General features: G+C 49.0%; 1 protein-coding gene across 3 annotated transcripts in view; it reads left to right on the top strand.

Annotated features, from left to right (window-relative positions):
- Positions 1-442: 442 nt before the first annotated feature.
- DOCK1 (dedicator of cytokinesis 1) overlaps positions 443-24596 on the top strand; it is a 542476-nt gene continuing 518322 nt past the window's right edge. For all 3 annotated transcript variants that reach the window (XM_064269186.1, XM_064269185.1, XM_064269187.1), the window contains exon 1: positions 443-610. In XM_064269186.1, coding sequence (XP_064125256.1) covers positions 565-610 — 46 coding nt within the window. In that variant the 5' untranslated portion in view covers positions 443-564. The remainder of the gene's footprint in view (positions 611-24596) is intronic.

Below are 24596 nucleotides of genomic sequence, written 5' to 3'. Positions count from 1 at the left end.
AGAGCCCACCTCCACTCGGTCCCTCAGGAAGTTCTCTTCTCCTTGTAAGAGTTCCAGGAGGCTCGCTGATTCAAAGAAATCCAGCCAAGAATGAAACGAAGACGCCCCGTGGGGTGCTCCATTGGGAATGTCTGTGGGCCGTGAACGAGGGGGACCACAGGAATAAAGCTGGGTTCCTGGGCAGGAGGAGCGGTTGGGGCTCGGTGTGCGGCGCAGGGGGCGCCGGTGGGGTTCAGGAGAGGCGCTCCGGGCAGGGCGGCGGCCCTGCGTTCCCGGTCTGCGGGCGCAGGCAGGGCAGAGGCCCGGGTCCGAGCGTGAGGGCGGCGCGCAGCCCGCAGCCGTCCCGCCTCTTGCCGGCGCTCCGGGCCTTTCCCATCCGGCCGGCGACGCTCCGCCCGCCCCGTCCCACATGACACCGCCTCCGCCACAAACTTTTTCCTCCCCATCCTGCCGCGGCTCGAAAGGAATGGAAAATGGCGGCCTAGGCGCGGAGTTTCCTGTCCGGCCAGCGGCGGCGGCTCTCGGCGGCGCGCGCCCCTGGGGTGCCAGGACCCGTGCGGCACTATGACGCGCTGGGTGCCCACCAAGAGAGAGGAGAAATATGGCGTGGGTGAGCACCGCGCCGCCCAACTTCGCGCGGGCCTTGGCTCCGAGGCAGGCCGGGCGGGCGCGGGCGGCTACCGGCTGAGCCCCCCGGGTCGCCGCGTCCCCGCCGCCGCACGGGTGACCCGCGTCCCGCGCCCGCCCTGGGAGCCGGCACCCGCTCCGGCTGCTCGCGCTGGGACTTGCCCGAACTTACTCCGGGGCGGGTGGTCCTGGGCGGGCGCCTGGGCGTGCGGCGGGCGGCCCGGGGTGCCCATCAGGCGCGAGCCGCGGACGGCGGGCGGGGTTGCCCGGGAGCCTGTTGCCTCCCCACTCGAGTGGAGCGGGCGGGATGCAGGGTGGCCGGGAGGAGGCGTTTCCGTCTGGAGCTTGTGCCGCGACACCGCCTGCCGGCGCCACCCCGGCGGGCAATGCCCTACCGGGATCCTGGGGCCGGCACACCCGTTCCCGCGCCCCCTCGTCGTGCAGTGTCCCCCCTAGACCCGGTAGACCGGCCGGGAACCGGGCTTGGCCCGCAGGGTTGGGGCAGTTTGTGTCACTCCTCGAGGGTGTTCCCTCCCCCACCTCCAGCTCTCAGGCACCCAGTGGTGGAACTTTGCAGCCTGAGGGCCCCCCCCTCACTGGTATACGCGCCGCCTGCGGCCGAAGCGGTCAGTTCTGCGGGGAATCTCCGGGGTCTTTGGCCTGACGCCTTTTTTGCTTCTTGGATGAAGTTGTGTTCCGTATCTGCCCCGGCTGGGCAGTTTCACGTTGCAATGATCAAAACTCAGAATTCTGCTCGCATCTGGTGGGGAGTGGTGTGCGCGACCCTGTCGGGCAGATGGCCGCTTCACGCCATTTGGTTGGCCCTGCACTGGGCCCTGCTGGACCCTTGAGGCTTCGCAGCCCAGCACCCTGAGGCTTGGACCCCGGATTAGGCGCGCAGGCCTGTGTTTGCTTCGCTGCACTTTGCTGTTTCCTGAGGGGGCAGGGGGTGTCGGGTTGCAAGTTTACATTTTGGACCCCGAGTACACATTCCAGAGAGCGAGTTTTTTCTTAATGGCAAAGCAAGCCGACCCCGCGCCAAACTATGCCTGCCCGCCCCTTCTCCAGAATTTGCAGCTGGGTCTTGCCAAGGCGTGTGGGTCCGGGCCTTCTTGACGTGCCCACGCGCCTTCCGGTCTGGATCCCAACCCCAAGATCTGCCTGTGGTGTTCAATGTCACTGTCTGCCTGCCGGAAGTCCCCGATCCCTTGCCTCATCAACGCCAGTCTTCTCCTCTGCCTTGTGAGACCTTTGTGATCTTGCCTCCTTAGCCACAGGGTCTGGGCTCCCAGCAGGGCACGCTCTCTGCTGCAGCTCTGGCCTCGCCCGCCGGCAGCATGCCCTTTCCCTGTTCTTGCAGGCGCTCTGCCCACCCCTGACTGCCTTGCCCAGGCCTCCTGCTGCTGGGCTTCAGGCCCGGGCCCTTTGACCTCTGGGCAGTCTGTGAGGGCTCTAGTCTCAGGGCTTCCCACTCTCTGTGAACCCCAGTTTATCTGCTCCGTGATAGCGGCCAACGGTGGGCCGTGGTTATGGAGCGGGTGTGCACAGTGGCTCGGGCCTTTCCTGGGGCAGGTCTCATGCCTTCTGGGCCCACACTGGGTTCGTTCTTCACGAGGGGGCTGATTGTCACCCCATTTTGGGGGTGAGGGAACTGAGGCTCAGACTGGTTCACAAAGGGCCACGGCGGAGCTTTCTGACTCTGTGGACTGAGCATGCGCACACCCCCTGGGCGCCCCCAGACTGAACAGTCTGGGGGCGTCCTCACGGAAACTCCCAGATCTGCTCTGAGGAGATTCTGCCTGGGACAGCCCTAGAGGACAGGGCTCACGGTAGAGATTAGAGTCTTAGAAACCCTTCAGTTCTACTCTGTCCTCTAGGGTCCTGTGAGTCAGAATTGACTGGAGGGCCTGGTGCAAGCGGGAAGCAGCTGTCACTCACCCCTCCTGGGGGGCCAGGCACTGGGGAGGCCTAACCCTTGTGTCATCTTAGAGAATTTAAACCTCACCTCAGTCCGGAGGTGGAGGCAGAGCCCGAGGCAAAGATGGTAAATTTCTTACCCATTCTTAGCCTGTGGTGATTGTGGTAGCGGCATCCAGATAGCCCCAGCTCACGGCCGCCCCGTGCCCAGCGGAACAAAACCCTGCCGGCCCTGCGCCATCGCCGCGGCTGGTCGTGGATCAGACAAATGTCATCCATAGGGTTTTCGCTGGCAGATTTTCAGAAGCAGATCACCAGGCCTTTCTTCCTAGTCTATTTTTGTTTTAAAGCTCTGCTGAAACAAAACCTGTTCAGCATCATTGCGACACACCAGCCTCCACTGAATACACGATGCACATGAGGAGAGTTGGCTGGGAGTCGAACCTGGGTCTTCCAGATGGGAGGCAAGAATTCTACCACTGAATCGCCAGGGCCCTCTGTAAGTGGTAGGTCCTGGATTTGAACCCTGGCAGCTGGCCCTAGAGCTCACCACCTCTCTTTACGGCTGTGTCTGGCGCTCACCAGGAGATGGACGAGGGTCTTATCTTCAGGACACGCCATTTTGCAAGTGCTCTTTTGAGACCCTTTGCTGCCTCCCTGGGTGACTGGAAGGACCTTGTGGGGTCTAAAGGGAGTGTTCACAGGTAGAGCAGGCAGGGTCTTCTCACAGGGGAGACATGTCACACACCTTCCAGAAGCTTCTCCAGCACTCACAGCAGTGATTTCTAACATCACACCTTCTGCTAATACTTTGGTTTTAGGAAAACTCACTCTTAGAAGTTTGAGCTGCCACAGAAGAAAACGATACCAGATGGTTTTGCCAGGAAATTCTGGGAGAGATTTGAGTGACAGGTAGAGAGGGTGGGGCTTGTTCTTCAGAGCTTCACCAGGTGGAGGTGAGACAGCTGAACTGGGTGGAAATGACGAAACAGCACAGCTATTCAGCAGCAGAAGAATTTAAAGAAGCCTTGGTGGCACAGTGGTTAAATGCTCAGCTGCTAACTGAAAGGTTGGTGGTTCGAAGCCGCCAGCCGCTCCACGGGAGAAACCATGTGGCAGTCTGTTTCTGTAAAGATTACAGCTTTGGAAACCCTATGGGGCAGTTCTACTGTGTCCTGTGTGGTCGCAGTGAGTCGGAATCAGCATGGCTGCAATGGATTTGTTCTGGGAGGCTGAGGAGGCCCTGAACTTCCTACTCTGGGTGCGGAAGGGAGCCTTAGAGTGAGCACGAGTGGGGGTCCTCCCAGGCTCCCCGCTTGTCCGGGAGTGTGCACTGGAAGAATCCTAGCGGTTCCCAAGAAGGGTTCTGACTGAGAAGGATGCCTGTGTCTGGGACGGAGGGACTCCTTTACATTAGATAATTGACTATTCCAGGCTAACGGAAAATTCCTAGCATCCTCCTTACCAACCACAGTGTTTTTGGGGAAGCCCAACAACAGGGCTGTGTTCCCTGGAGGCTCTGGTGGGCCTGTGAGTGGGCCACCTTCCACCCTGACCCCTGACTTGGCCGATGACTAAATCACGAGGGGAAAGAAAATGATAAAACTCCATCTCATTTGGAAACATGAATCACAGCTCATTGTGTGCCACTACTTGGCATCTGTTAGAAGCATTGTTTGTAAATGACGCCCTTCAGTTATTTAATTATTTTGTCAAACCAGGAAGGGAGTAAACAGATCCTGTGGCCCCCCTTGTAAAGGTAGGAAGTGCCTGTTCCTGGTTGCTTCCTAGACAAATTATGCTTCCTTCCATTGCCAGGTGCCTGGGAATTCTACCAGCCTGCATTTTTTTTTTTCCTCTTTGGCTTGAGTTTGGTGGGTCAGTAATTACAGACCTGGTTGGTTAACACAGGCATAGGTCTTACAGATCTTAGCTGACTCTGTCACTCCTAGGAGTTAGGACAGGTGACCTTTCCCATCACCCCCAGCTAGGCAGATTCCAGTGTCCCAACATCAGTAAGACCAAGTTCACTGGATTCTGGAAGATTAGGTTCTAGTCACACTGGAGGATGGCGTGCTCATCTCTAAGGGACATTACCAGAAAATCAAACCCACTGCCATCTAGTCGATTCTGACTCAAAGCGACCTATAGGACAGAGTAGAACTATTCCATAGGGTTTCCAAGGCTGTGAATCTTTACAGAAGCAGATTGCCACATTTTTCTTCCATGGAGTGGCTAGTGGGTTTGAGCCGCTGACCTTTCAGTTAGGAGCCCAGTGTTTAACCATTATGCCATCAGGGCTCCTTACAGGGATATTAGGACCCCCCCCCCCAACCAAACACTGAGATTGGTAAGAAGTATCTCTAGTAATTTTCCCTTAGGTGGAACTACGCAGTTATCTTACCAGTTGACTCTGACTCATGGCGACCCCATGTGTGTCTGAATAGATCTATACAGGGTTTTCAATGGCTGACTTTTCAAAGTAGATTGCCAGGCCTTTCTTCCGTGTCACCTTCACCCTTTTGATTAGCAGCCATATTACCCATCTGCACCACCCAGGGATTCTACCTAGTTATGTAATGGGGAGGAATCCCTAGACACATCCTTCCTTGTCAGCACCCATCTCAAGAACCTCAGCCCTGGAGGAGAGCTTGAAATCCTCAAAGTGCAACCCCCCCAGACAAGCTCCCACTCAGGAATGCCCACCAGAGTTGTCCTCGCCCCAGTCCTAGAGCCTGTGAATATATTTCCAGTTGCTGTCAGGTCAACCCTGACTCACGGCAAATCCTTGTGTGTCGGAGTAGAACCATGCTCTTTAGGGTTTTCAATGGCTGATTTTTTGGGAAGGTGATTGCCAGGCATTTCTTCTGAGGTGCGTCTGGGTGGACTTGAACCTCCAACTTTTTGGTTAGTAGCTGAGCGTGTTAGCCGTTTGCACTACCCTGGGACTCCTTGAATATGCTACATTATGTGGAAAAAGGGAGTTTGTGGATGGGATTAAGGTTATGAACTTTGAGACAGGGGATTATCCTGGATTATCCAGGTGGGCCCAAACTAACAAGCCTTTAAAAGCAGAGGACTTTCTCTGAGTGGTCACAGAATAGGAAGGTAGAGAGTGATGAGGCAGAGGCAAGGTCTGAGATTCCAAGTGTGGGAAGCATGTGACGTTCCGTTGCTGGCTCTGAGATGTGGGGGCCCGGGTGCAAGGACCAGGGAGCACCTCTAGTTGCTAAAGGCATCCCCACCGGCCTGCCAGAAAGGAAATGGGGCTTCAGTTCTATAAACTCAAGCACTGGACTTTGCCCACAACCTGAATTAGCTTGGACGTGGATTCTTCCCAGAGCCTCCCAGTAAGAGCCTGGTTGGCCGACACCTTGATTTTGGCCTTGTGAAATGGGAGCCCACTGGGTGACTGACCTACAGAGCTGTGAGACTGTACATTTGTGTTGTAAGCTGCCGAGGTTGTGGTCATTTATTATTGCAGCCATGGAAGATTAATACCCATGGTGACGAGAGCGGCTCGGGAGGGTAAGGTGTTCTCTTTACCCTTTAGCTTTGTTATTAAGTTGATTGAACACTAATTAACCCAAGTGTGTGTTCTTCACTGTAGCTTTTTTTAGGTATGGCGCTTCTACAGAGATGTGGCTTCGGAGGTTCAGACTAAAGACGTGTTTAAGTCCTGGCTCTTATTTGTTATGCGGCCCTTGAGCAAATTACTTATCCTTTCTGAGCCTCAGTTTCTTACAGAGAGGTGGTATCTGTGCATCAGGTACATCGGCTGGGAAAGGCCTGGTGATGTACTTCCGAAAATCAGCCTGTGAAACCCTGTGGAACACCACGTTCCGATCCGCAAGTGATCCTGGGAATGGCTCAGGGCCAGGCAGTGTGTTGTTCTGTAGTACCTGGGTCGCCTGAGTCGGGGAGGAGGGGAGCTGACTGGAAGCAGCTAACAACAGCAGACCTGCCCACCACAAAGACTCAGGGTCCACTGAAAGAACGCGGCAAAGCATTTAGCCCTGCGTTTGAGGTACACCCAGCACTGAGTGAATCGTTGGTTTTATTATTTTCTTTATTTAATAAAGCACAGAGTTTACAAACATAGTGACAAGTGTTTTCCTGTTGGGATGTAACAGTCAGTGTTGCTGGAAGAATGCTTTTCTTTCAAGTTGATCTCTTAATGGTGTGTTTTGCCCCTTAATTGGGGGGATGTCACATTTGCTCGGTGTTGGGGGGCATGACGTGTGTGTTCAGATGAGCCTGAGGGATAGTAAAAAAGTTACTAGGAATTGTGTAATATTCCAATGCATTTGGGAGTGTGGGAGTTGAGAGATCGCTTTTGTTATCTAGAGTAGCAAGCAAGCTGCTACTCTGGGGAAGAAAAACTCGATTTGATGGTGAGTAAGTAGACACGCAGACATTTTCATTCATCGGAGTTGCAGAAAAACCAAATGAGGGCATATTCTATTTCTACAAACCTGACTTTGTTTTTGAAACATAAACATTTTAAATTTATCCCTGTGCCGTCCTTTGCCCTAGACTCTCACACGTCAGGCTTATGGCAGGGTGCGTGAGTAGCACTCTCTGTCTTGTTTTCTGGTGACCTCTGAGGATGCAGGTAGAGAAGATGCAGAGAAAGAAATGGGCAGCTGTTGGGTCCTGTGCCCGTGCTTCAGAGAATCGCAGTGCTTGTGCCCAGCCCTTTCCTTCTTCGTTCCTTCCTTCCTTCCCTCCCTTTTTTAATTAAACTTTTATATTGAAATGATTGTAGAATCACATGTAATAGTAAGAAATTATACAGAGATACATATACTCTTTGCCCTTTACCCCTGTGGTTTGTTGGTGGTTGCTGTCAAGTTAATTTCAGTTTATAGTGACTCCATGTGACAGAGTAAAACTGCCCCATAATGTTTTCTAGGCTGTAATCTTTAAGGCAGCAGATCTTTAAGGCAGCAGATCACCAGGTGCTATATGGATTTGAACCACCAACCTTTCAGTTCACAACCATGTGCTTAACCATTGTGCCACCAGTGTTCCTTACTTCTACGGTGACATCTTACAAACCTATAGCTCAAGGTCACATCCAGCATATTGACATGGGTATAGTCAAGACACAGAGCGTTCCGTCATCACCAGGCTCTGCGTGCTGCCCTTTTATAGCCACCCCACCCTCCCTAACCCTCTCCATGACCCCTGGCAACCACTCATCTGTTCTCCTTTTCTATAATCTTGTCATTTCAAGACTTTTGTAAAGTTGGAAGCGTACGGTGTGTGCCTTTTTGAGATTGACTTTTGTTTGCTTGTTTCCACGCAGCGTAATTCTCTGGGGAGCCACCAGGTTCCTGAGTATCAATACTTTGTTCCTTTTTACTGCTGAGTCGTACTGAATGGAACGGGCGAACCACAGCTTGTTTACCCATTCAGCCGCTGAAGGACATCTGGGCTGTGTCCAGGTTTTGGTTATTACAGGGTTTTGTGTGACCGTAAGTGTTTGCTTTCTGACAAATGCTGATTCCTATGTAACTGCATGTTTAGCTTTTTAAGAAACTGTCCTAATCGACTCGACAGCAATGGGCTTGGGTTTTTTTTTGTTGGGGGGAGTGGGGGCCCAGGTGTTTTCCCAAGGGACTGTACTATTTTATATTCCCACCAGCAATGGGTGTGTGAACCATTCTCTCTGCGTCTTTCCCAGCATTTGCTGTCGTCCTTATTTTTTATTTTAGCCAGTTTCATAGGTGTGTAGTGGTATCTCGCTATGGTTTTAATTTGCATTTCGGTGACGGAAGCCCTTGAAGGGTATCTATGGTTTAATTTGGGAAATGAGCTGGGTGGGCAGGTGTCTGTGCTGCTTGGTGGCAGTGATGTTTTCAGGAGGCAGGGCAAGGCCCCCGAGGTGTGAATTTGTGAGGTTGTTATAGGAGGGCCTTAGAGTCCAGTTTGAAGAGAAGATGATGGCTCAGGAGGCTGGGTCGGCAGACCCCACAGTGCAGGATAAACAGTGCTTTACCTGGCTGGCCTGTCACTCATCAAGGTTCCCACTTTCCAAACTACTGCAGTGTCTTGAGAAGGCCTGCAGGGAGGTAAGTGATGAGGAGGTGAACTAATGGAGTCAGAGTTTGAGCATTAGCCCTGAGGCTGCTCCTTATTGCATGTAACCTGGGGCAAGTCTTTAACCTGGCTGAGCCTAGTTTCCACATTTTCAAAATAGGATGATAATAACCAGGAAACTGTTCCTATCCATTTGATTCCGGCTCATGGCGACCCCATGTGTGTCAGAGTAGAACTGTGCTACGTAGGAGTTTTGTTTTCTTTTTTTTATTGTACTTTAGATGAAGGCTTACAGAACAAACTAGTTTCTCACCAAGCAGTCAGTACACACATTGTTGTATGACATTGGTTAACAACCCCATGACATGTCAACACTCTCCTTTCTCAACTCCAGTTTTCCTATTACCAGCTTTCCTGTTCCCTCCTGCCTTCCAGTCCCTAGCCCTAGGCTGGTGTGCCCCTTTAGTCTTGTTTTGTTCCATGGGCCTGTTCAATCTTTGGCTAAAGGATGAACCTCAGGAGTGACTTCATTACTCAGCTGAAAGGGTGTCCGGTGGCCATACTCTCAGGGTTTCTCTGGTCTCTGCCAGGCCAGCAAGTCTGGTCTTTCTGAGTTAGAATTTTGTTCTACGTTTTTCTTCAGTTCTGTCTGGAACCCTCTATTGTGATCCCTGACAGAGCAGTCAGTGGTGGTAGCCAGGCACCATCTAGTTGTACTGGACTCAGTCTGGTGGAGGCCGTAGTAGGTGTGGTCCCTTAGTCCTTTAGACTAATCGTTCCCTTGTATGTTTAGTTTTCTTTATTCTTCCTTGCTCCCAAAGGGGTGAGACTAGTGGAGTATCCTAGATGGCCGCTCACAGGCTTTTAAGACAGCAGACGCTACTCATCAAAGTAGAAGCTAGAACATTTTCTTTATAAACTATGTGATGCCAATTGAGCTAGATGTTCCCTGAGACCACGGTCCCCACAGCCCGCAGCCCAGCAGTTTAGTCCCTCAGGGGGTTTGGATGTGTCTACAGAGCTACCATGACCTTGCCTTGTACAGGTTGTGCTGGCTTCCACAGTATTGTGTACTGTCTTACTCTTCACCACCCTTCACCATATACATAGGAGTTTTTAATAGCTGACTTTTTGGAAGTAGATTGCCAGGACTTTCATCCAAGAACCTCTGGTTTAATCAAACCTCCAACCTCTTGTTTAGCAGCCAAGCATGTGTTCGTTGTTTGCACCTCCTGAGGACTCTGTTATGGCCTATATAATCCAGCTCCTGGGAGGTTCAAGGGAACTCATGTATGTACCTCAAGGCAGTTTGGAAACATTCAGGGCTTTGAACCAGTTCTTGGTTCAGTCATGGCCAAGGAAGTGACACCAAAATAGACTCAAATATTTAGAAGTTGGGTGAACTGGAATGGTAACCGGGATAGGAAAAATTATGAGTTGAAGCCATGCTAGAAATTTAATCTCCCTCTTAAAAAGAAAGGGCAGCGTACGTGTTGCATAGCAACAAAATCCCTTGCCTGTTGGATTTTACGTAGAGTCAGAAACAGTGCCGCCCTGCTCAAAGATGGTAGTCAACTATGTCATGTGTGTCGCTCTCCATAGGCCTGCCAATAATTCAGTCTCAGCATCAGGCTCCAGAAAAGGCTCCCTACACCTCTTCCAAGTTTCCCATTCTAGGGCTTCGACCTGTAATTTTTCCCATTCTGGTTACCATTCTGAATCACCCAAATTGTAAAATATTCAGGTCTGTTCTGGTTTTGCTTCATTGGCCATACTGAACTGGGAAGAACCGGTTCAAAGCCCTGGCAGCTTTGTTAGGCAAATAGAATAGCATTGTTACTAAGTTTGTTTTTATTATTATTGTGGGAAGTGTTTTGGGGCCATTATTGATCTGTCATTGAAATCAATACCTAAAGTATAATTATGATGACATAAGAGGTTCGTGGAGAGTTTTTGCTCTTGCAGCTCGTGCGACCATCTGGCTGTTTTTTTTTTTGTAAGGCTGCAAGTCTGCGCTGCTCATGGACACCTGGGAAGTGAGGGATGGAAGCTCCAAGTCTAAACTGCCCTTCCACTTATACGATCCTGGAATCTGACGTAAGGAGTCTGATTTGTTTCTGTGTTCACACCTGGAAATTCCTTGTAATCAAACTAGTGGCAGAACAATACGATCAGATAGGTTGAGACTGGAAGAGGAACTTGAGCCATGTTGGAAGTGTGGTTATTTGCCCGGAGAATGGTGCTTCCTCTGGGACCATCTGGTGGGGCTCAGCCCGCCCCTGCGTCTCCTCCTTGTGTATTATGGTAGCCGTACTTCCTGCAGGGATTTGTTTCCGCTTTCTTGCCGTTTGCTTTTTTGTAGTGTGAGTAGGGTGTCCAGATATGTCTGGTTCCGGAATCCCAGTGAAGACCTTAGGTGCTGATATTGGATCCTTACTGTCATCCAGGGCTGTCTCTCTGCACAGCTCCAAACCAAACCAAAAACCAAACCATTGCTATCAAGTCAATTCCGACTCATAGCGACCCTAGAGGACGGAGCAGAACTGCGCCGTAGGGTTTCTGCGGCTGTAAATCTTAATGGAAGCAGACTGCCACATCTGTCTCCGGTGGAACAGCTGGTGGGTTCAAACTGCTGACCTTTCAGTTAGCAGCTGAGTGAGTGTTTAAGCACTACAGCACCAGGGCTCCTGCACAGCTCCTGGGGGCCTTATTCACTTTGTAGTCTGTGAGGCCGCCTCCCCCCACCCCCCCAGTTGTACCATGCACAACCTGTGCGTTCTGCCTGGAGTGACCCTGGGCAGTCATGAAAATAAACAGACAAAACACCAAACCCGTTGTCATGGAGTTGATTCTGACTCGTGGCAGCCTCATGTGTTACAGAGTGGAACTGCACTCCATAGGGTTTTTAGGCTGTGATCTTCACAGAAGCCGATGGCCAGGCCTTTATTCCACAGGGCTGCTGAGTGGGTTCGAACTGCCAAGCTTTAGATTATTAGTTGATGTTACGTGCTGTTGAATTGGCTCTGACTCATAGCTACCCCCCGTGTAACAGAATGGCACTGGTTCTTTACCACTCTCCCATTCATTGCTGTCTAGTAGTAGTCAAGCACAGACTTTTTGCGCCACCAGGGGATATTGGGCAGTCGTTAAAAAACCAAAAAATCAAACTCGTTGCTGTCAAGTCGATTCTGACTCATAGTGACCCTATAGGACAAAGTAGAACTACCACGGGGTTTCCAAGAAGCAGCTGGTGGATTCGAACTGCCGTCCTTTTGGTTAGCAGCCAAGCTCTTAATCACTGTGCCACCAGGGCTCATTAGGAGAGTTTTAATTTCATTAGGTAATGGGGCAGGGAGGGGGCTTTCCCTCTGACAAATAAATGGCACTGCACTTCCTGACGATGACTGATTAGTGCCAGGTATTGATGTGACACCCTGCAGCCATCCACTTACACACAGGCAGGTGGGACGCTGAATGTAATGCAAGGTACCCCCCGCCTTCAAAAGGCAGATGGTTTTACCCCAGACAGATGTTTGTCTGCTTGTTAAATTTTCACTTGGGTGCCTTGAGGAGCAAAAGGTGTTTCCTCTTGGCATATGGTACCCATGCAGTTACAACATCCCAGGTTTGGGGGTGTAGAGATACGCCTCTGAATATTGGCTCCACCTCTTACTAGCCAGGGGCCCTTGGGCAAATTATTTACCTTAAGCCTGGGTTTCTCCTTCTTAAAGGAGCTTTGGTGGCACAGTGGTTAAGCGCCTGGCTGTTAACCGAAAGGTCTGATGTTTGAACCCACCAGCCACTCAGTGGGAGAAAGTGTGGCAGTCAGCTTCCGTAAAGATTCCAGCCTTGGAAACCCTATGGGGCAGTTCTACTCTGTCCTATAGGTTCGCTATGAGTCGGAATTGATGGCAACGGGCTTGGTTTTTGGTTTGGCCTCCTTTGTAAAATTATCAATAATACCAACCTCGTGGGCTGCTCCGAGGATAAGGAGAGATAACCTAACCCAAGCCTGGCCCTTGGATTGTGCTTGAGAAATCTTAGTTCCTTTTATTTTTTGTCATTTGTTTTGTAAATAGAAGCCTGGTGTTGCCTGGAACTGAATCTCCCTAGGCACCCTGTCTGACTTTCCAGACTAAAGGGATGTGGGTCCAGCTGGTGTTGTGGCCCTGCCTGCTGCGAGGTGAGGGCGGGGAGTGGGGAGGGGTGCCCAGCATTATCCTGGAGTTTTGATGTCATCTCTGAAGTCAGATCAGGGGTGTGCTTCCTACTGATTCTCAGGGGTCCTGAAGAGAGGAGATGAAGAAGTTATGGAAAGCCTGCTGCCAGAAATCCCTCAGCAAAATGTTACTCTGCATCTAGGCTGGTGGGGCTGTGTGTAGAGAGGTGGGCTGCTGCTGCCTTTGGGCGGGGGCGCGGGGGGGAGTGCGCTACAGAATTGGATACGTTAGATAAAGTTTCAGGTGTAAATGTAACAACCACAGTTTTCTTTCTGAATTAGGGTTGGGAAACTGCTTGCTGTAACTGGGACTTTGGCGGTTCGGTGGTAGAATTCTTGCCTTCCGTGTGGAGACCTGGGTTTGATTCCTGGCCGATGCGCCTCGTGTGCAGCCACCACCCATCTGTCAGTGAAGGCTTGCATGCTGCTATGATGCTGACTAGGTTTCAGTGGACCTTCCAGACTAAGATGGACTTGGAAGAGAGGTCTGGTGATCTCCTTCTGAAAATCGGCCAGTGAAAATCCTATGGATCACAACAGTCCTATGTGTAACCCATCATGGGGATGGTACCGGACTGGGCAGCATTTTGTTCCATCGTGCATGGGGTCGCCATGAGTCAAGGCCAACTCGACAGCAGCTAACAACAACAACAGCTGCTGTAACAAGCAGCCCTGACACTTCTGTGGCTTCATATAATAAAAGTTTGTTTCTTGTTTGTGGCACAGTCCTGGTGGGTGGAGGGAGGGGCAGGGGTTGTGGTCCATTTAGTCATTCAGGGATCCAGGCTCCTTGCAGCCTGTAGATGGAGAAACAGATAAAGGAGAGTGTACAGGAGGGTTTTTACTGGCTGGTACAAGTTGGAATCGACTCAATGGCAATGTGTTTACTGAAAGTGAAGTCATGGCTTCCATGACAGTCCCGTGTCCACAGCGCCGTCCCTGTTGCAAGGGGGATTGAACATAGAGTCCAGTTATGTGTCTGCTGGTCTTCTCCACATGTTCCTCTTGAAACCTGTTTTCCATTCATCAGGAAGAGTGTTCGATTAGCAGATTGGCATCGAGCACAGGGATTTACCTTCTCACACCTTTTAGTTCCTGAAAGTCACCAGGCAGTGCAGATGCTCATACCCCACAAGGGCATGGAGAGATGTGGGTGAAGCCAGACACTGCCTCCTCCTAGGTGTGCGTTTGGTACTCGTGTCCTGTAGACTTCAGGGTGTCCTCTGGAGAGTTTAACCCAGAACAGTGCTCTTGGGGTGAGTGGGCCTATAAGCCCAAGGGAAGGCTGCTTTCTAAGCGAGGTTTTCCATTTACATCTGGGTAGTTCCTGTCCTCACTATCCTAAAACACGCAACAGCCCGACCTCATCACACGTCTGTAGCCTCCTTTGGGTCTCAGAAGGCTATGTTGCTAACACCTATTAATAAGCACTGTGTCTTTGATTCCAAGTGTTGGTTTTTGTCCCTTTATCAGAACACAATCTTTAGATCCTGAGATAACACCACCTGTCTTTATGACTAAGCATGCCCTGAAAAAGGCTACAAAGTTAAATCAGGCAGAGCGACAGTAGCGTAAAGGCTGGAGGGCATTGCAGTGTAAAGAGCACTGGTTGGGAGACCCCTGGAATCCAGGCCTGGGCCCACCACTTACTGTTGCCTTATGTCTCCTCACTCAGATCCTTAGCCTGGGAAAATGTTAGCTCTTGTGTTCACCTCTCAGGTGAGTTGTGAGGAGCAAGCAAAATCTTATATGTGGAAGCTTTCAGGAGTAGAAAATACTAACCCAAAAAATCCATTGTGGTTGAGTTGATTGCAACTCACAGCGACCGTGTGGAACAGAGTAGAACTGCCCCATAGGGTTTCCAAGGCTGTTATCTTTATGGAAACCGACTGCCACATCTTCCTCCTGCAGAGCGGATGGTGGGTTTGGTCTGCTGACCTTTCGGTTAGCAGCTGAGCACTTAACCACTGTGCAACTGGGGCTACTTTAAGAAATAGAAACTACTACTCAGTGTTAAATGATCAGCTCATTATAGAGAAAATATGTGATTTGGGCTGATCGTTTTATATTGGAAAAGGGCAGTTGTGGCATTTGTGAGGTTTTCATTTTATAAAGTTCTTCAATTTTTACTTATTTATTACTAGACAAGGTGTCTAGCAACCGATTAACACTGTGAGCAGGTGGGCGTTCTGCGTTACGACTAACCAGCAAGTTGACCCTGCGTGTAGAGGTAAAGGGGATAAATGTGATTGTTGTGAGCAATTCCCTTCTCTCTTTCTTTCCTTCCTTCTGATTTACTGACCAGTTCTCTTCCGTAGGGTGGCTGTGAGTCAGAATCAACTCGATGGCGATGGGCTTTTTCCTGTTCTTAGGTATAGGGGACCCTGAACCACTGTTGTGATCATTGTATTCTGGCACAGGTCTGTAGTCCTTTTTCTGAAGCTCCTGGGGTTCGCTGTGGTTCAAAATCCAGATGTGTCTCTACATGGAGAGAAAATTCTGTGGACATACTACCCGTGTGGGACACCACCAGCAGGGCCTGGGGTGACACGGCATAGCCAGACACATGGACGATGCTGCAGTGAATGTACGGACAGTCCCAGCAGGAGGGGAGCCATCCATAGCCTCCCCGCACTCCGTGCAGGCCAGATTTTACCATTAAATGAATTATAGAAAACTTCTTCGTTGTCAGAGCTTTGGGGGATCACAGAGCTGTGTGTAGTGAATTTGGGATCTGTTTCGTTTTTTCTGAGTCCCTGGGTAGTGCAAATGATTAATGGCCTCAGCTGCTCAGCAAAAGGTTGGAGGTTTGAGCATACCCAGAGGTTCCTTGGAAGAAAGGTCTGGCGATCTACGTCCAGAAAATCAGCCACTGAATATCCTATGAGGCGCAGTTCTACATTGATGCACGTGGGGTCACATGAGTTAGTGTCGACTCAATGGCTACTGTCCTGGTCTTTGAGGTGCTTTGGCCGGGAATTGAACCCAGGTCTCCTACATGGAAGGTAAGAATTCCACCATTGACCCCCACTGCCCTTAAACACTCAGTAAGTGCTTCCTGTTAATATTGTTACTGTGTTGTTAGAAGCAAAGACTTTCCTGCATAGTTTGGAAGAGAACCTACATGACTTGATTCTCCGGTGGGTGGGGGGGTGGGTGGTGTGTGTGTGTGCAGGTGGGCAGAGATGTCTGGGAGGAGGAGAGAAGGAAGCCGAGGGGGGCTAGGACCTCACTACAAGCTTCCCAGCACCCAAGGCTGTGAGCTATAGGCCGTTTCTTTTCCTTTCCTGAGCTTTGCGCTCAGGCCTAAGAGTGATGCTCAGATTACCAGGCCAGTTAGGATCCCTCTCCAGCAATTCTTCTAGAAAATACCATTCAGGCCACCCGAGACCTTCATAAATACAGGAACTCAAACATTTGCTCTTGAAGTTTTATTTGCTGGAATAAAGACACTTATCAAGCCTCCATTTTTTTTTTTCCTTCTAAAATAATAACTTATTTTCTTTAACATAATTGACTTTACCAGGGGCAAATAATGATTTAGCAGGAGGGAAATGTGATTATTTTTCTTGAAATCGCTGCGCTTCTATTAACTTCACAAGATTTATTTTCCAGTCCTTCTCATGTCATGTGTGTTTGACTACCCATTTTTCAAAGGCGGGAATGCGCCGGAGTCCTCAGGCACCAGGACCAGGCTGCCAACTTTCTTCAGATTGTTTGTGGGGGTGTTCCTTCGAAGATCAGGCTGGTGCAGGCCAAGGGTGAAGGGGGACAGGAAACTCATATCAGGGACTCTCAGGTATGGGAGGGGTCAGACTTAGTCTGTGTGGCTCCTGGCAATCTCCTGCAGTATTTCCACACCCTTATGGCCACCAGACCCTGTTACTCTGAGCAGTTCAGCCCTGCATGTTCTGGCAGGCCACAGGGCGTTTGCACATGCTCTCCTGCTGCCTGGAAATACCCTTTATTTACCTTTCACCTGCTTAGCTTTTCAAGGCCCAGCACAACTTCTAAGTCTCTGGGTGCAAGAGGGGCCCTCCTCTGTGTTGGTCTCTGCAGTTCCATAACATACTTCTGTTCTAGCTTCTTGGTGGCAGTTGGTGTGCTCCTTACCTCCACCATCTGCTAGACAGAGGACTCTTGAGGGCAGGGGTGAGTTGCCTTTTTTTTCTTCTCTTCCCGGCACTTGGCGTGGTGCTTGGCACTCCTGATGTGTGTTCTGTGATGCTCATTGAATGACGGCAGAGGGACAAATTTCATCACAGCAGACAGAGGGAGCTGCCTAGAGCATGGTGTTTCCTGTGGGTAGGGAGTTCCATCCCAGGCTGGGCTGCCACTTAAGGCTGCTGCAGAGGCAGCTCAGGAATACAGGGGTGGTTGGGTTAAATGGCGTTAAAGCTCCCTCCATTCCTCACTCACTAAAAAAAGGCTCCATCACAGAGCAGATTTAGGGCAGTGCAGCTATTCCGCATGGTACTGTGATGGCGTGCACATGTATGTGTTCATCAAAACCCATTGGACTGTACACCACAAAGACCACAAAACCAACTGCTGTTGAGTGGATTCCAACTCATGGCAACCCCACACGTGTCAGAGTAGGACTGCATTCCATAGGGTTTTCAATGACTGTATTTTTTTGGAAGTAGATCACCAGGCCTTTCTTTTGAAGCACCTGTTGTTGTTGTTAGGTGCCATGGAGTCACTTCCAACTCATAGTGACCTTATATGTACAACAGAACAAAACACTGCTTGGTCCTGTGCCATCCTCACAATCATTGTTATGCTTGAGTCCATTGTTGTAGCCACTGTGTGAGTCCATCTCGTTGAGGGCCTTCCTCTTTTTCGCTGACCCTCTACTAAGCATGATGTCCTTCTCCAGGGACTGGTGCCTCCTGATAACATGTCCAAAGTATGTGAGACAGAGTCTCACTATCCTTGCTTCTAAGGAATATTCTGGCTGTACTTCTTCCAAGACATATCTGTTTGTTCTTCTGGCAGTCCATGGTACATTGAATATTCTTCGCCAACACCACAATTCAAATGCGTCATTTCTTCTTTGGCCTTCCTTATTCATTGCCCAGCTTTTGCAAGCATATGAGGCGATTGAAAACATCTTGGCTTGGGTCAGTCACACGTTAGTCTTTAAAGTGACATCTTTACTTTTTAAAGAGGTCCTTTGCAGCAGATTTGCCCGATGCAGTGCATCCTTTGATTTCTTGACTGCTGCTTCCGTGGACATCGATTATGGATCCAAGTAAAATGAAATCCTTGACAACTTCAGTCTTTTCTCCGTTTATCATGATGTTGCTTATTGGTCTGGTTGTGAAGATTTTTGTTTTCTTTATGTTGAGGTGTAATCCATACCGAAGACTGTGGTCTTTGATCATCAATAAGTGCTTCAAGTCATCTTCATTTTCAGCAAGCAAGAGTGTGTCATCTGCATATTACAGGTTGTTAATGAGTTTTCCTCCAATCCTGATGCCCCGTTCTTCTTCATATACTCCGGCTTCTCGGATTGTTTGCTCAGCATGCAGACTGAATAGGTATGCTGAAAGGGTACAAGCCCAGTGCACACCTTTTCTCACACCTTTAGGTGGATTCAAACCACCAAACTTTTGGGTATTAGCTGAGCACATTAACCATGAGCACCACCTGGGACTCCTAGAACACAGAGTGAACCTCATGTAAACTATGGACTGTGGTTACTAGTGTATCAGTATTGGCTCATCAGATATAACAACACACCAGTGTAAAATGTCAGTAATGGGAGAAACAGCGTGCAGAGGGGATATTTGAGAATTCTCTGTATTTTCTGCTCAGTTTTGCAGTAAACCTAAAACTGCTCTAAAAATAGTCCGTTAATTAAAACAAAATAAAAAAGGGGGTTGGTTTTCAGTCCAGATTGGTTTCCGAAACTAAATGGAAGGCCTGGTCCCATGCCCTCTGGATCAGTGTTTGGTGAATATTGGTGGGCCAGGCCGTTCAACTGTACAATGCTTTTCATGAGTTCCTCAGATAATTTGGGGGCATCACTAGCATTTTTGTGACTTTAATAGTCCTAGAACTCAGTTTTCCCCCTTCTCGGCATTATAACCATTAAAAAATGGAGCCATTTAAAAATGTAAAAACTAGAAAACACTTTGGCAGTTCCTCAGAAAGTTAAACATAGAATTTTCATATGACCCAGCAATTCTGCTCCTGGGTGGAATACCCAAAAGATTTGGAAATAGGCGTTCAAACAAATTCTTGTACAGGCACGTTCATAGCAGCTGCTGTTCATGATAGCCAAAAGGTGGAAACAGCTCAGGTGTCTGACTGATGAATGCATAAAGAAAGTGTGCTATTTCTCTAAATTGGAATATTATTGAGCCATAAAAAGGAATGAAGTACTGATACATGCTATATAACACGAACGGGCCTTGAAAACATTATGCTGAGTGAAAGAAGCAGGCCTCAAAATGTCACATATTGTGTGATTCCATTTATAGGGAATGAGCAGAATAGGTAAATCCATGGAGACGGAGCAGACTAGTGGTTGTGGGGGGCGAGGGTGTAGAGGGACTGCTTAGTGGGGGTGGGGTTTTCTTTGGAGGGGGTTGAAAAGGTTTGGAAGTTAGTGGTGCTGGTTAGACAGCATCGTGAGTGTACGAAATGCTACCCAATTGTTCATTTTAAAATGGTCAGTTTTATGTTATGTGAATTTTCCTTCAATTAAAAAAAAAGAAACCTAAACACCATTCTGAGCTCACGCGCTGTTCGTTCAAGACAAAGCAGTGGGCTGGATTCAGCTCATGGTCTCGATTTGGTTTGGTTTAAAGTCTTAGAATCTTTTACTTTTAGAATAACCACTGATACTTAAAAAAAAAATTTTTTTTTTACATGCTAATAATTAAACGGGTGCAAGCAATATGAGAAGTAGGAAGATGCAAAAAAAAAAAAAAAAAAAAAACCTCCCAGGCATTTTCAGCAGTATCCGTCCTTAAGTCCTTCACTTTGAGTGACTATCCTTCCCAGGATCTCTTTCCATATGTAGAGAGAAGTAGGCAGCCAAATGGGAGACTCCAAGATGCTTAAAGCCCAAAGGGTAGCTCAGCCTCCTCGTTTTCCTGGCTGGGGAAATGGAGGCTTTGAGTGGGGACCAAACGGAGACCCTCTCTGCATTTCCTGTCCAGAGTGTTAACAAAGGCAAAAAGGCAGATGAAATGTTGGAGATGGGTGTGAGGCGGTGAAAACTGAGGAAAAGTTAAAAAGAAAAGAAAAAAGCAGCAATTTAACAGAAATCTGATTTTTGAGGATACCTGCCTCTTCAACCACATTGCCTCCAGATGAACAGAAAATAAAATCTCCAGCCCACAATTTCCATCTGAGCAGCGGTTCCCAACGGGGACCAGATGTGGTCAAGGGCTCTAAAACATTTGCCTGCACGATTTCGCTCTCTGATGGCGGTGATTTAGAGGAAGGCACTTAAGGGTGGGATTAGCGTGGAATGAGCCTTCAGAGTGAGGAAGCTAAGTCCCTGGAAATGAAGGCTCGGTTAGAAGTGTTTCTTAAGGACAAAGTGTTAATAACCTGGGCATAAATATTACAACACTGGAACTTCCTTTCCTAAAATCAATATTTTATTTACCTGTCAAAGGCTTACCTGCAAATGTGCTCAGTGGCTTTGGGGATTTCTTTTAAATGTGTCTGCCTGCAACATTTTTTACCAGCTTATAAAATTTTCACTGGACTTTCTGTCTTTATCACTGACCTAATAGCAGTGGGGATGCTTCACGAGCCTGAAAAATGGAATGGCTATGTCAGGTCCTGTTTTCAATTTTTATTAACACTTCTTGTTTCACGTAGACCAGCTTACGGGACAGTAGGCGTAATTTCACTTATGTGCTTTGATTTACCCCCCCACACACATACACACACATAGTCGGAGGTGGGTGAGATCTTAGCAACACTTATCAACTTCATTATTTTCTCCACTGGGTGACCTGACGCCTTTTCCTATTGCTCGGGGTATCTGTGGACACGTTTCTAAACATACACACACTTACAGAATATATGTGTGCATAGGTCTGTCCGTGCAGATGAATCGGAAACTTTGGGGTACATCTGAGACCTGAACAAAGTCCCATTATTAGAGAGCCTTTTGTTTGAAGGAGCCCCGGTGGTGCAGTGGTTAAGCGTTGGGCTGTTAATCAAAAGGTCGGCAGTTTGAATCCCTCAGCTGCTCCTTGGAAACTCTATGTGGCAGTTCTGCTGTGTCCTATAGGGTCACTATAAGTTGGAATCAACTCGATGGTGACGGGTTGGGTTTCGTTTGGTTTTTTGTTTGACAGCCCCTGAGTGGTTTGCGTTTGACTACTTACCGAAAGATTGGCAGTTCAAACCCGCCTGGTAGCACCAAAAAAGAAAGGCCTGGCCATCTGCTTCTACAAAGATTACAGACAAGAAAATCCTTTGGAGCTCAGTTCTACTCTGTCACACACGGTGTCGCCATGAGTTGGAATCGACATGAGGGCAGCGGGTTTGGTTTTGGGTTTTTTGTTTGATCCTTATAAAGCATGGGATCTTCTGACTGATGCCTTTTCTGAGAGGAAGAGAAGCGGAGGGGGAGCCTAGAACGTCAAGTAGAGAATGATTCTTAACGATGAAATAAGATTTTCTTAATGGACACTTTTGGTGATTGAAATTAACATCATCTTTGTCATAGAAACTGAATGAAAATCTAATGAACGTTGGGCTGACCATCAGACAAACTGCTAACCTTGCTCCAGAGTATTGATTATATCAAAGGGAGATGGTCCCATAACATCATTGGGCATCTTTGTGGCTTGGAATAAAGTCCTGTGGCAATTTTAAGTCAAAGGTTAAAAAGCCATTGGGGGCCAGTGACATCTGTGGGCGTGTGAAGCTCTGCCAAGGAACTAGGGGCATTGGCAGTGCTAATATGGTGGCTGGAATGAGTGAGGTCAGGCTGGGCGATGTCTCAGGGAGCAGCCATGGAGGGTATGAACGTGTCACTGTTAGAATCCCAGATGATGGGAAAATGGAAGACACTCAGAGATGGCAGGATCAAGTGGTAGGCATGTTGTGGGGTACACGTGCCTGCTGTGTGATGGGGTGGGCTGATGGGTTGAACTATGTAACAGTGAGAATCTTCCAGCTGAGCCCATGGGGAAAGCAGTTGACTTGGTTTCCAATCCCTTAATACATGTTTGACTTTGGGCTGGTAAACTAACCTCTCAGAGCCTCAGTTTGCACAGCTGTAAGTGGAGATAATAGTAGTACCCGCTTCCTGTCACTAGGGAGAGGAAATAGTGACAAGATATGCGTAAGATGCTTAGCATAGTGCCTGGCACCTGTTAACCACGTGGTACATGAGAGCTCCATCATTGGCACAGTTGTTTGGTGCTGTCGAGTTGGTTCTGACTCATAGCGACCCTATGTACAACAGAATGAAACACTGCCCGGTCCTGTGCCATTCTCACCATCAGTTTAATGTTTGAGCCCGTTGTTGCAGCCACTGTGTCAGTCCATCTCCTTGAGGGTCTTCCTCTTTTTCACTGACACGCTACTTTACTGAGCATGATGTCTTTCTCCAGGGACTGGTCACTCCTGATAACATGTCCAAAGTATGTGAGACAATCTCGCCGTCCTTGCTTCTAAGCAGCATTCTGGCTTTACTTCTTCCAAGACAGGCTTGTTTGTCCTTCCGGCAGTCCATGGTATGTTCAGTATTCTTAGCCAATATCCTACTGGAACAGCATAAGCCATAAAATCTACCCCCATTGACAAAACTGCCTAAATTTAACACGCTTTTATGTTCTGTTAAAATAATGACTGTTACAGAGCTGTTGAATAGAATCATCAGATTTCTGCAGATATTACTTGATGTCTGTTCATCTCAGTTCAAAACTACATAAAAGCTTCAGTCTGAATTCAGATTTCCAGGAGAAGTAGGCAATCATTTAAAAAAAAAAAATTACAATGTGAAAAACAACTTTTTTCCATAAGTATTTGCGTGTATTTACATATCAATTTATGGGAAACCACAGCTCCTTGTGCTTGCAATTTCTTGATGGCATCATTTAGTGAACGTTCTGTGACAGAAGACAAAGCATGAGGCTGCCCGTCCAGATGAGACACAGGTAAGAGGCACTTTCTGGAAGTGGGCCATTTGGAATGAGAGATTCATGGATTTCAGTGCCCGCTTTAGAGACCCTGTACCCACTCTGTCCTGTCTAATTGGTGAAGAAACCAGAGCATTGACAGGTTGTGTTCAGTATATTTTTCTGTCTTTAAAAGAAATTTGTCTACAGAGTAGGATGGTAACCAGTGGGCCAGGTATGTGATCCAGAGGTTAGCCAACTTCTGTCTCTCTTTGATCTACTTTTTTCTTTCACTTGAAGTTTTTTGACCAGAACTTGAGGTCAATAATCCCTGGCTGTCGAGTCGATTCTGACTCATAGCGACCCTGTAGGACAGAGTAGAACTGCCAGCTAGGGTCAACTGCTGACCTTTCTGTTAGCAGCCAAGCTCTTAACCACTGTGCCACCAGGGCTCCTGAAGTCAACTAAAAAAAACCTACTGCAGTGGAGTCCATTCTGACCCTGTAGGATAGAGTAGAACTGCCCCCATAGAGTTTAAAAGGAGCGCCTGGTGGATTCAAACTGCCAACCTCTTGGTTAGCAGCTGTAGCACTTAAGCACTACCTCACCAGGGCTCCTGAAGTCAATAGGAAATGCTTAATTACCAGGTCAGGCATTGATTTACATTTGAGTGTTCTGCTGCAGTTAACTTTTTTGTTAGTGTGTGAGTAGAAGAGCCCTCCCCTCCACCCAGACGTATATCTGTGGGTTACTTCATTCATTCCTTCATGCGGTCATTCAGCGGACATTGAGTCAGACCCTCTTATGTGAAGGATGCACCTCCAGATGTTGGGGGTTCATTGAAGAACAAGGCAAACAGAGTCTGCCTTTGGGTTGCTGACCGTCTGGTGGGAAGGACGGACATTTTGGATACTCAGTGGTGAGTGCTCCCTTAGGATTAGGACAGGGTGCTTTCTGAGGGGCACCAACCCAGATGTAGATGGTCTGGGAATGCTGCTGGGAGTGCCCAGGGGCACACAGCAGATACCAGGAGGAGAGCAGAGGGAACTACATGCCCAAAGCTTGGGGGTGGGGTGGAGTAACTTGTGGGAGAAGCTGAACAAATAGACTGAAGACATTCACTAGGTCTGGAATATCAACCCTGAGTGATGAAGAACTCCGATGTCTCCCAGGTAAAATAAGGGGCCTGGAGGAGGGGCGTGGGTGTGCCATACCTGTTTCTCAGGGCGAGTTTCCCTCTGCCAGGCTGTGCCCTGGTTTTAAAAAACAAACCTAAAATGGTTTTAAGCTGTGATTAATTGTGGAGAGTGGAGAGCCTGGTCCTGGGCTGCTTGCTGGGCTGTGCTCCAAGGGGCCTTGGCAGAGCCTGCAGGCTGCTTGCTGGGCTCTTCCCCCAGGGGCCTTGGCGGAGCCTGCAGGCTGCTTGCTGGGCTTTGCCCCCAGGGGTCTCGGCGGATACTGCAGGCTGCTTGCTGGGTTCTTCCCCCAGGGGCCTTGGTGGGTACTGCAGGCTGCTTTCTGGGCTCTGCCCCCAGGGGCCTTGGCGGAGCCTGCAGGCTGCTTGCTGGGCTTTGCCCCCAGGGGTCTTGGCGGAGCCTGCAGGCTGCTTGCTGGGTTCTTCCCCCAGGGGCCTTGGCGGATACTGCAGGCTGCTTTCTGGGCTCTGCCCCCCGGGGCCTTGGCGG

The sequence above is a fragment of the Loxodonta africana genome, chromosome 16, assembly GCF_030014295.1.
Source record: "Loxodonta africana isolate mLoxAfr1 chromosome 16, mLoxAfr1.hap2, whole genome shotgun sequence".
NCBI lineage: Eukaryota > Metazoa > Chordata > Mammalia > Proboscidea > Elephantidae > Loxodonta > Loxodonta africana.
Note: the sequence above shows the minus strand (reverse complement) of the source record. Positions and strands in the feature narration are given on the sequence as shown.